The sequence below is a fragment of the Asparagus officinalis genome, chromosome 8 (genome assembly GCF_001876935.1).
Source record: "Asparagus officinalis chromosome 8, Aspof.V1, whole genome shotgun sequence".
NCBI lineage: Eukaryota > Viridiplantae > Streptophyta > Magnoliopsida > Asparagales > Asparagaceae > Asparagus > Asparagus officinalis.
Window position 1 is genome coordinate 128157289 of NC_033801.1, and position 12944 is coordinate 128170232.

General features: G+C 33.9%; 1 protein-coding gene and 1 non-coding gene across 2 annotated transcripts in view; both read right to left on the bottom strand.

Moving 5' to 3' along the window:
- Positions 1–5069, bottom strand: part of LOC109822415 (phototropin-1A-like) — an 18466-nt gene extending 13397 nt beyond the window's left edge. The window contains 12 exon segments of the mRNA XM_020388608.1: positions 210–299; positions 379–438; positions 926–1030; positions 1142–1191; positions 2046–2152; positions 2460–2530; positions 2649–2850; positions 3099–3378; positions 3508–3599; positions 3686–3868; positions 4566–5013; positions 5016–5069. Coding sequence (XP_020244197.1) covers positions 210–299; positions 379–438; positions 926–1030; positions 1142–1191; positions 2046–2152; positions 2460–2530; positions 2649–2850; positions 3099–3378; positions 3508–3599; positions 3686–3868; positions 4566–5013; positions 5016–5061 — 1734 coding nt within the window. The 5' untranslated portion in view covers positions 5062–5069.
- Positions 7485–7557, bottom strand: TRNAE-CUC. The gene has a single exon. It is a non-coding gene; the product is annotated as a tRNA-Glu (tRNA).

The window sequence follows — 12944 nt, forward strand, 5'->3', positions numbered from 1 at the left end:
TTAAACTCATATAGCCAAACATCAACGTTAAAGAATTGGGTGTAAGTATTATGAACCTTCTGGATAGCTCTCCATGATGAATTATCCTTCTTGTGAGGCTTTGGAATAACCACCTTTGAATGATTGGCCCATAGATCTTCAGGTTTCTGAATCTTAAACTCATATAGCCAAACATCAACGTTAAAGAATTGGGTGTAAGTATTATGAACCTTCTGGATAGCTCTCCATGATGAATTATCCTTCTTGTGAGGCTTTGGAATAACCACCTTTGAATGATTGGCCCATAGATCTTCAGGTTTCTGAATCATCAATAAAAAGAAATCCTCATAACTTTAAACTTTTATCTTGAACAAAGGAAAAAAAATAACCTGACCTCACCAAATTAGCGTCCGGAAGTTCTCTGACAGCCTCATCAACATTTTCGGCAGTTTGTTTTACCTGACATAGAGTAACCAAATGAATCTATGAGACTCAAAGAGCCAGACATCATTCTATTATTAAAAAAAAAGGTGAAGCTCAAGTCTTGAGGGTACTATGAATGTAGAATTTCATAAGAATGCTAATATATAAGAATAGGTAGAATGACAGAAAGTGTGAGACATACAACTGAACAAATGTCGAACATCCAATTAGCCATTTAAAAATCTTTATATTTGTAAATGGCTAACTGGAAACTTTGAAATTTTAGTTCAAAACGAGCAAATTTAAAACTCAGAGCCATCTCCCACTTGAAATAACATGCCAAAAAACAATAAGGTTTCTGTTTCAGGACTGAGATATAAAATGTGACTTGAAGGGAATCATTTCTAAAATGGAACCCTTCTTTTACAAGAAGAGCATTAATGATTTGAAAGAAAATATATAATGTTCTGTACTACTTTTTGGAATCCATTTTAGATTGATCATGCAAGAGAAATTTACTAACCAGCTTTGCACTCTCATTTGCCGTAGTCTCTGGTATACAATTGTGAAGTGGCTCGACATATTCACTACCATCCAACTGAACCCCGATGAAGTACTGGACTTCACCCTGTTTCCAGAAGTTTCCATATAGATGTGATCATGAGATGAGACTAACCCTATAAAAATCAAATTGCTGGTAGAAGGAAGAACAAAAGTCTAAAACTTGTCAAGAGTATACCTTCTGATCACGCATTGGTTGTAGATGAAAAAGATTCCAGAACTTCTTCCCTGCCCAGAGAAGCCAATGTCATACCGAAAATACAAATAAAACTAGGAGTTATCATTAAGGGATCAACTAACCATTTATCTCAGCAAAACATGATTTAGATTATGTTATCGGAAATTATACAACCTTCTTTTAAGGTTAAAATTACACCGTTTTATGGAAGTTATTTAAATATAATGACAACATGTACCAAACTTTCATTATCAAGAACATATCAGTTATAAGAGGAATTTGAGGAGAGTGAGTAAGACATGTGGCTTGTGACAAGATAAGCTTGAGAAAACATATTAAGCCACATGACAAATGACAAATTATTCTTTTACTGTTAAGAGAACCTTTTCTTATAAACAAAATTAATAGTGCTGATATGGTATTTAAGTTCAATGGACCTCAAATAACTAGACAGCATTAAATGAAACCAGGCAATGAGACAAGGACAAGATATGCAGGATCAGCAGCTCACAAAGAGAACCAAAGTTAAAAGAAAAGAAAGGAATAAAAGAAAACATTCGCAGGTTGTCAACGCTCGTTGACATTGCAAAAGGAAATGTTGGACTATTGCTTCGCTTGATGTCCTTTTTCTAAATAAAACCTAAGATTTTTCCTCTTTTACAGATTTCCGAGATGAACATAGACTTGTCATTGCGTAAGAATTTGCCGGCATAAAAACTCATGGAGTACCAATAATGGTAGACTGAGGACATCATCAGAAGCCAAATACAAACAAAGATTTTGATTAAAAATACTGGATACCAAAAGGTGTGACAATGACGTAAAATGCATATTCAACCTCAACATAGCACCAATGGAAAATTTAGATAAATATTAGCATTCTAACAGAAAATAATGGGCATACCACTTTTTGTATAATTTATCAACTGCACAGTTACATCTTTCTGGTTGTCGATTGCTTCTCTTATTTTTCTCACAGTTGCTCTGTCAGTTTCAGGGCCCTGGAGAAACCTGCAAATATCAAGAATAAAGATATTCAAAGAAGAAAACTAGAAAAAAATAGGAAAAGCAGAAAATAGTTAGGTATCTAAGAAAGATATTCAAAGATAACAATTTAGAGATAAGCAGGACAGTTTTATTCTCTATAAGTTGATTTAACATACTGCAAACATATGTACTTATGATTTGTTTTGTGAACAAAACGAAGTGTATACAGAAACTACTGTATTGTCCAGCAATAATATATCAAACAATAAAATTTTTACAGGTTAGCCCGAGCATAAAAAAACTGCCAAATGAGTACATTATTCATATTCACCTGCAATTTCTTCCAAGTATTTCCTCCCGGCTGTATTCTGTCAATTCCAGAAAACTATCTGATGCGAATATCTAAAAACATAAAAGATAACATCAACTATAAACATCTTTTCATTTCCTTCGTAGGAAATAGATAATCGTTAGAGCAAAAACAGAATTAAATGGGAAATAAGAGGAGTTTATATCTCACAATAGGATTGTCAGGCAATCTTGGATCAGTAATGACAAAGTTCTTCTCAATACGCTCAAGTGTTGTCGCAAGGTCGATACCCTTTCTCATCTCTTTTTTCCTTGTTTTATCATCAAAACTCTCAGGTCTTTCCTCATCAAATTCCACTGATGGACCTAGTTCCACATTCTTATCCATTTTCGCCAGACCAATTCCAAGAAGTCTGCAGGAAAATAAAAGAGAGAACAATATAAGGTAATATCAAGATTCAACATAGACTAAACAATCTGATTTCGCATAAAATTTTACTCATAAATTCTTGAACACCTCAAGTGCATAGGGTAGCCTCAGAGACAAATATAGGACGTAAGTTCTTTGTTAGTTTATAAAGAAATGTATGAAATCAGCTAAAATAAACAAAGATGTGTTACTTTTTAAAACCAACAATAAAAAAATGATCGATGCGCATACCCCATAAGCGTACAGAGACTTGTTTTTTTCCATTTATTGACTCTTTCAGGAATCTCATTCATCTTATGCGTTAAACTTCTCATATTGCTACGTGAATTGCCTCTAACAGTTGAACTATTTTCTGAGGTCTTCCTTCCAGAAGCTTCAGTTATCAACTCATCTCCACTACCTTCAGATTTCCTTCTAAATGTTTGATTTGTTGAGTCTGCAAGTGCACCAGGCAGCTCCACAGCCTGGACGAGCTCTGAGAGTGAACTTCGGGCATTCTCCTTTTGTCTAGCTGCAAGATTTTTACATAAACTAAAATCAAAACCATAAACAAGATATAATTTTGGTGTGCATAATTATACCAAGTTCTAAACATAATTGAGATGATATATTCAGGATCAAGATAGAAATCACATTGTACCATCATATCGAATCAAAGACTCTGGTAGACCGTTCGGACGAACCATCACATCTTTAGACCCTTCTGTGTGCTTACTGACCTCAACTTGCATCCTGCAAAAAATATTAAAGAAGTAAGTTGATTTATGGAAAAAATACAGTATGTATGCAGGTATTAATTTCTTTTAGCAATAACTCACCCAATGAACTTAAGAACATTTCCTGCTTCGTCTTTAATTGGTGCTATAGTTAATAGATTCCAGAAGGGTGTCCCATCCTTCTTATAGTTCAAGATGCGACCACAATAGTTTGTACTGGCTGCCAGTGCTTCTCTTATCTTAGTAATCTCTGCAGTGTCAGTTTCAGGACCTTGAAGAATCCGACTGCATAAAGAATGGCTTAGATCCATGAAGAGAATATCGAAAGTGAAATATGAAGGTGTAAAGAATATATGGGAAAAGCCTTTGAAATTGATTGAAGTTATAGATGACAACTACTATTAAAGTTATAGATGACGGGAATTATGTACAATTTAAAAAGCAATAAATAAAAGGGGTTTTCAAATTTGTATTAGCTGGTTAGCTGAAAGTTCCTCCTCCTATCATTAAAAAACTAGTGACAGTAAGTTTTGGGGGGTTTTAACTCAATGTAGTAGAATCTAGGGATAAACTAATTAGCTAACAAAGATCTAGATTTTTCTATCAAAAAAAAACAAATATCTAGATTTTGGAGGTAAACTTGCGAATAGGTTGACGTGCAATGTACATAGTTAAAAATCCTAAGTAAACCAAAGAATAATTTGCACTCTGTGTCATAAAATTATCACCTTTTCAAATTGTTGATGCCGCAAAGTTTATTCTTGACATTCTAGTGCACCAAACGTCCTATTCAAATTGGATAAGTTGCTCTTAATTTGCTGCCATAAAGTTTAAATTCAAAAAGAAGGCCTGGAGCATCAAAGTGCCAAAAATAAACTTTGGCGCGTCGAATTTGAGAAAGGCGGCAGCTTTATGACACCAAACTGCAAGTTATCCTAAAAATCAAAAAAATCAACAAAAAAAAAAATTCAAACATACGTACCAATTCCTCCCAATAACTTCCTTCGCCAAATACCCAGTCATCTTGAAAAACCCAGCACTCGCGTACATCACAGGATAATCGCCCTCCGTCGCATCGCACACAACAAATGACTGTTGAAATGCCGACAAGACCTCCCTCAGCTCCTCCGAAACCCTAGGCATCCCGACCCTCTCCTTCCGTCCTCCTCCTCCGCCTCCGTCGGATTCTTCGGAGCTCCGATAAGAGCCATTGGATCCTCTCTTCTTCTCGTCCGAGACCAGGGCGGAGACTCCCTTGGGCTTTCCGGTCTCGGAGTCCGTGTTCAGGATCAGGCCCCACTCTGGGCGGACTCGCTGGGCTGCGGCGATGGGCCTTGGGGAGTGCCACGTGTCGGGAGGGGGTTGGTTGGTGAAGGTTGAGGGGGTGAAGATTTCGAGGGAGCCGCGGGAGTCGCGAGGGAAGGAGGGATCAAAAGAGGAGGAGGGTGGGGTTTATTATGGCGGGCTTCTTCTTCCATTTATGGAGGGACCTGAACTCGGACCAAGAAATGGGACCAATAGTAATTAGCCTCAGCTTCCAGAGATAATGGTATTATAAATTGGAAACAAAATTATGAAAAAATTTTTAAATATACTAATATCTTACTTTCTTTTTATATGCGCAAAGTAACTCTTTCAAAAAAAAATCTAAATAGAATGAGAATGTGTTACTATTCTAAAATGAAAATTTTAAGCTCCAATAAGATATTTGATGAAGATTTATTTTTTAATTATAGATTTTTATGACGAAGAAAATCTATACCATTATATAAAAAACTTTCTCTATGCTACAATAGTGCCACGCTAGCTAACTATGTCCTCCAACTCTCTTCTGTCCTTTATAAACATCTTCTCATGGTTCCTTTTTTGTCTTTTTCATTATTCTCTCCTCCTTACATATTAAACAATCCAAAAGAGTATTTTTCACAATGAATCCCTCCTCTAAACTGGCAATTTCAGGGTAGGATTTTACGGAAAGATTTTTTTGGGACTGTGGACTATGTTCAGCTTTAAAAAGGATAGAGATGAATATAAAATTAAGAACTTTTTATATAAGGTCCTAGATTTGTTTAAACATGAAATGGCAACAAAAACATGAGAATTAACCGCAGAGAACCAGGTATGAAGCCCAAGAGAAGTAACTAGATGAAGTGAGCTAGCCGTACCTCGCAAGTATTCACAGTCCTTTTCTACTTCTGATTTCTTCAAGCTTTTAGTTTCAAGAGCAGAAGAGTTGGTGATCAGAGCAGAGGAGAATAATATACGTTCGTATACGAGGTTCACACTTCCGAGAGTGAGTGAAGAGGATTGAGGGGAATAAGAGATCGGAATTATTGCGAACTGAAGAGGAATAGAATGAGGGGGATAGAGATACTTATCGCAGAGACCGTGGGCCCTTGCCCCGCATGGATGTGGCCCACAATGGGCTGTGTGGTTCATTTCATGGACTCCTGGAAAACAGACCGTGGGATTCATTTTCGTGTTTTCATGCGTATTTCATGGCTTTTTAGGAGGAAATGAGTTTTCTTAAATTTGTGAGTCATTGTATTATTATCTTATGATTAGTGGGTGAGTCTCACAGGCACAACATCTCTTTTTTTCCTCTCTCAACTAAACACAAGAAAAGGAAATCAAACACCTTTACATTGGGGTTTCGGGTGTTTTGATTTTTTTTTTCTTAGTTTCTCGGCCAAACAAACAGACCCGTATATGGTACATCAGTTTCCATCTTTTCACTCCAAAGAAACAAACACATCCCAAAGTGTTAACTAACTCCTCCTGTTTGAGTTATGGTGAAGTGTGTAGAGCTAAGCATGATGAACAATGGCGTCACGTCCCTTGGTAAAGAGAGTAATGACATAGGACAGAGGGCTAATTGCAGACAGACCCCTCGCCCAATTGCGGGCACGCCCCTTGTAGTTATGGTGTTGCATATAGACCCCTCCAGAGACTATTATTATTATTGTTTTGACTCATTTACCCTCAAATGGTCTATTTGTCCCATTAAATAACAAAAAAAAAACAATGGCTATTCTCTTTCACCATCTATTCTATACAAAAGATGCTCAATTATGATAAGTTTACTAATAGGGTGAACTGCAAGCAGTCCCCATATACTATCGCGCAATTGCGGACAGGTTTTTTTCAGATTTCTGTTGTTGCAGATAGACTTCTTGTATCATTCGCTTAAGTACGGATTGACCCCTCAATTGAATATTCTTTAACTCTTAAAAGAGTGGGGGAAAAAAAAGAATTCACTCGGGGATCTGTCCTCACCAATAGAACCGCAGAAAGTCTATCTACGCTTTGTACAGGGGTCTATCCGCAATTTTCAACTCTGTGTATCTTGTTTCCAAAACCCAACTAGCGAACCATGCGATTAGGACCTCGGATGCTTGAAACAGGTGACTTGATCCAAGAGGGTGAAACCCAAAACGACAAGCGGGTTCAAAATGGGTCCTAGAGACCATGTGAACCAGCGTGTAAGGGGATCGCCCCCATCCACCAGTCAGGGATTGCGATGGGACCCGAACCCATTGGGCGTCGCGTCCGTGGATAGATTCGGGTGCGCGTGAATCTGGTCGCTCGTTGGGCCACGCCACATGTGTCGACCCGCCCGGTCAGAGATCGCGGTGGGACCCGAACCCACTGGGCGTCGCATCCGTGGGAGTCGACATTCGCGTGCGGGCTTGAATCTGGCTGCTCGTGGGACCGCGCCACGTGTGTGGCTGTGACTCGATTGCGTGTTAGACGTTGATCGGTCGGGTTTGGGCTGTAACAAAATATCTGAAAGCGGCTCGATTCGTAACTCAATAGGGTTAGAAAGAGCATTAGCAAAAATGTCTCACGTAATGCTAGCTTCAACCAAAACAGGGGATAAAAAACGAGAAAAATAAATAAATTCCGTTGCCGGGACTTGAACCCGGGTCTCTCGGGTGAGAGCCGAGTATCCTAACCAACTAGACTACAACGGATTGCTTCATTCGGTGCACATCTTTTGTTATAAGATGACTTGGCTACATCATTTATTATGTTATTTTTTCTGCGCTGACTTGGCTACATGCTTTCGTGACAAGTTCCTAACTAATTCTGATGAAGACTAGCTCAAACCTTCACAGGTAATGTTCTTTAAAGTTCAGTCAAATTTGGTTTTAGTAAACAATAATTTAGAAAAAAAAAATACTAGCTTAATAATCATATAATTAGTTATGTACATCTATATAATATTGATATAATATATGAATTTAATATATTATAAGAATACTTTATAATATATTATTAATTAATATATTATAATATAGTGATCATAGGATATACGTACTTTATAAATGATTATAATATTTACTTATCAATGTATATTTTTGAAAATTTTATATAAAATAAATATATATACATATATATATATATATATATCATATATTATATATATATATATATATATATATATATATATATATATAGGTATATATACTTATATATATATAATAAATTGTTAATACATAATAATTAAAAGGTATCATTTATAGTTAATCATATTATATATTTCAATATATATTATTAATTATTTTTATAATCATCATATTTACTGATATTAGTAATTATATATTATAATTAAATAGTAGTTTATATAATAATATAATAATATTTATATAAAATAATAATATAATAAATATATATTAATAATATATTTATTAAATATTATATAATATTATAATAAATCGTTATTCATATCATTACTAATATATTATAAATATATAATTTACATAATACTATAATATATGTATTAGAATATTTAATATATGTTATTATATATATATTATTAATATATGTTTACTGTACAATGAGTATTAAATATTAATACTATGTTACTAGTAAATATTAATAAATATATAAAATACGTTATATATATTACTAATTAACTTTTAAATTAATAGATTAATATATGTAATAAATATAATTATATGTTATTATTAATAATTAATTTATAATAAATACATTATTATAATTATATTATATAATATTATTAATAATATTATTAAATTATATCATTAAAATATGATATATGTTTATCTTATATATCAGTCAGATATATTTATAAATATAATTGCATGTATAGTGAAATATACAAAAACTATATTTACAATATCCCCAATGCCTTCAAAGTGAATCAATATGTTCCAAAATATAGAAGGATTGGGTACAAATTTTACTATTGGACAAAATTTTGTATTATGAGTGAGTAATTTTATCTTAAGTGGGCTGAAATTGTCTCACTAGTAGTGTTCCAATAAAAACAATAACACAAAAACATTATTATCCTGTTCCATTGTGCCAATGAATAACCTATGAACATGATCCTCAAAATTATCCAATTATCCCAAAATACTCCCAACCCAACCCCCCCCCCTCCTAGTATTTACTCTATGTCACTAGGTATCAATACACGACATGTATAAAAAAATTTTTTTTTTTTTTTTTCTGCTGGATAAAGTTCATTAAAATCCTCCTTAACTTGGACGGTTATTGAGAAAACCCCTCTTAACTTTAAAATATAAGAAAAACTTGTTCTCACTAAAAAGCTCAAAAGTTAAAAAAGTTTTTGCTGATAAAATCTTAAAAATTAAAATGAGAATTGGATAATCCCAAAATTTTTTGTTTGTAGTGGATTGTGTTCTAATTTCAAAGTTAAGGGGTTCTGATAATGTCCTAACTTAAATGGTTCTTTCTAAATTTACCCTTTCTGTTCAAATTTTAGGGATCTCGATGGTTTTTAATTCTTAATTGTCGTGTAAGGCATAGAGTTTTTTTTAAGAAGAAATACTAATAGTTATTATTAGTAGGCTGTAAAAAAGCGGGGTGCGGCCAAAGCAAGTCGAACCGCCCGGCTGAAACCTGGCCAAGCCTCTGGCTCGGGTTCCGGCCCCGACGTCGGCGACCGACCGGAATAGTAAATTTTTATTTTATATGTCATAATATATATACACTACACATATACTTTCTCTCTTAGAATACAATATATACTATTATAGTATAACTCCTCTTGTATAAGTATAACATTAATTAATATGTATATAGAAGATTATTACTTATATACTACTTATATAAGAGGACAGTAAATTATACTATATATTACCTATAAATATATTACGGAGAGGCAACTTCATACATATATATACTTATATAAGAGTGAGTGATACTTATACATACTTATAACTATTATAGGAGAAGAATATACTTATATATACTTATATACTAACGTGAGAGAGTATATATATAGTACTTATATAGTATAATATATTATGTATATATATATATATATATATATATATATATAATATATATAATATATATATAAGAGAGAGAGAGAGATGAGAGAGAGGAGAGAGAGAGAGAGAGAAGAGAGAGAGAGAGAGAGAGAGTAAAAAACTTCTATGTCACTTAGTGGATAGGAATGATCATCCACCAACTTCTTTCATCCCGTTGATATTGCATTGGATCCTGATAGATATGAGAATCTTTTAAGATTGTGCATCTTTTGATGCATCAAATCTTGAACAAAGAAGAGTATTTTACTCTCTCTCTCTTCTCCTATCTCTCTTCTCGTCTCTCTATCTCTCTCTTCTAAAGTAGGGTGTGAGTGTGTTGAGTTGTGAGAATTGGTACTTTCATAGTGATGGTGAATGTGCCCCCACATAGGCGACAAAGGAGAAAATTCTCCTCCTCATACAATGATACTTATTAATTTTTATAGTATATATATATATATATATTATTATATATTATATATATATATATAGATTATATATATATTATGGTATAGTATATATATATAATTATATAGTATATATATTATATAAGAGATCTCTCTATATATATGTATATACTCTTCCATATAATTATATTATATGTATAAGTATCTCGCTCTTATATATGTATAGAGTATATATAAGTACTTAAAGTGTATACTCTCTCTTATATATGCATATAAAAGTGTATATATGTATTTATACTCTTATATAAAATATATATATTGATAAGTTCATATTATTTATCTCTATATTAAATTATACTTATACGTGTACAAATAGCTTTATTATTGCCTGTTGCAGCTTGATCGCTCTTCATGCATAAACATAGAAAATATTGTACTGAAGAATCTAACAGATCCATTTACTCAACACAAATTGAGACCGAATTCTAAGAACCAACTTCAATCTCTAAAGAAACAAAATCCAAAGCTCAACCTTCAATACCAAACAAGAAACAACTCCATTGCTGATAACATCACCAACCCTGCCAACGATTCAAAATCATCAGAGAACATATAAGCTGCCAAAATTCAACATTTCTTAGAAAAAAAGAAAATACTCTATAAATTCCTTCTGCAAATTAAAATAATTAGGGTCACTTTTTTTGCCTTCTTCTTTCCCTCTTAAGCAGTCCAGTATGAGTTGCTGATCTAATTTTTTCCCTCCTCCTCTTTCCCTGAATAAGTCCATGATTCGCTATCTTATCAGAATATGTAGATAACATGTTAGACCCTCTTCATTATCCAAGAAAATAACCAGTTGATCAAGTACATTGCAAGTCATAAATAAACGAAGCCAATCCTGAAAGAGCTAAAGTAGTGATAATCTTGCAGTAATGCTCCGATTAGAAAAGGTCCATCGATTCACAATCTTGCAGTAAAGATAATTTTTCATTATCCATTAGATATCTCCGATTTTCATCTATTATCATAACTATGAAAAATTATCTCAACATCTTGATTACATCGGATCAACCTTCAGTTCTCGACGTGCACAAGCATAGGAATTCGACCAAATAACTAGTCAGGCAAAAACATATTGATCAAGGTAATGCAAAAAAAGCCTGGGTGTTTCTTCAAGGATCATCACAAGCATAGGATCAAAATCAATCAATAATAATAAAAAAACAGAAAGTTATTACTTATGTATTGAAAATTCTTTCAACTCTTTACATAAGACAATTTTCTATTACTTAATCAGCATATTCCTGAATAATGTACTCAACGATGCAAGCACTGGGGAAAAAAAGAAAAAAAAGCACTAGCATGGGTTTCTTCATAATCGTACATGTTCCTATTGACATTACTGCAATCATCGGATATATGTTCCCCACTAATCCAATCAGGCAACAACAAGAATTCAGAACAAACCTTAACATGGGTTCTTCTATAACTACAAACAACACTTAATAATCGCATAACTGTCAGATCAAGAAAATTTCTCATAAGAACAATTTCTCATATCTTTAATTAGCATATTCTAATAATGTGTACTCAACGGATGCAAGCACTGGAAAAAAGAAAAAAAAAGCATCTGATGGGTTTCCAATATATCGTCACAGTTCCTATTCGAATTATGCAATCAGCAATATGTATCCCCAACTATCCAATCAGCAACAAACACAGAATCAGACAAAACCTTAAACATGGTTTCTTCAATAATCGTCATAACTGTCATGTAATATCAAACAGAGGGTAACAATGAGCAACGCTTTATGCAGTAACCATTTTCCATTACTTCAATCAGCACATACAAAAAAAATCAACGCAATTACAAACAGCAACAAAAAAAAAAGGAATCTAGCACAATACCCACAAAAACTAACATGGTTTTCCTCGCATGATCATCATAAAAACGCTTAAATCCGAAAAATCAAGAAAAGGGCAAAAGGATGAGAGATTATACTTGGTTTTGAGTATCAAAGTAATTGAACGGTGAGTGATGGCCTGACTCCAATTCCGATCACCCAAAGAAAGCCAGAGCTGAATGACTTGTGGTTAACAATGCCTGAGCTCATGCGCGGTGAAGGCTCGACGAAGAAGGAGCGGGGGGTTCGGGCGTCGAGTGGAGCTCCGGGCGATGGGGAGAGGAGAGAGGGTGCCGGGGGGTCGGAGTCGGTAGCTTGTTTGTGCATGCGGCATCTGGGGAAAATACCCCGTCTTGTTCCACAAATTTGTGAAACAATTTTCACTTTAGCCTCTTTAAAATTTTTTATTATAAAATCGACCTTTTTTCTTTTATTATCAAAACCGACCGATTTCTTAATTAGCGCTTAATCACATTCCTAATTATCGGGTTGCCCAACCCACTATTAGAGGGTCTTAAACCCTCATAAGCCTTAAACCTAAAAAATTATATCCTAAATAGTCGCGTTTGGAACCGAATATTAGAAGTATTAAGCGCTAATCAAAGAAATCGGTCGTTGAAATAAAGAAAATAAGTCGATTTTAATATAAAATTTAAAATAGGGCTAAAGGAGAAATTTTTCATTTTTGGGATAATTGAGAGGGTCTGAGAAGAGTTTTATATAGTTGGCTGTAATTTGGGGGCAG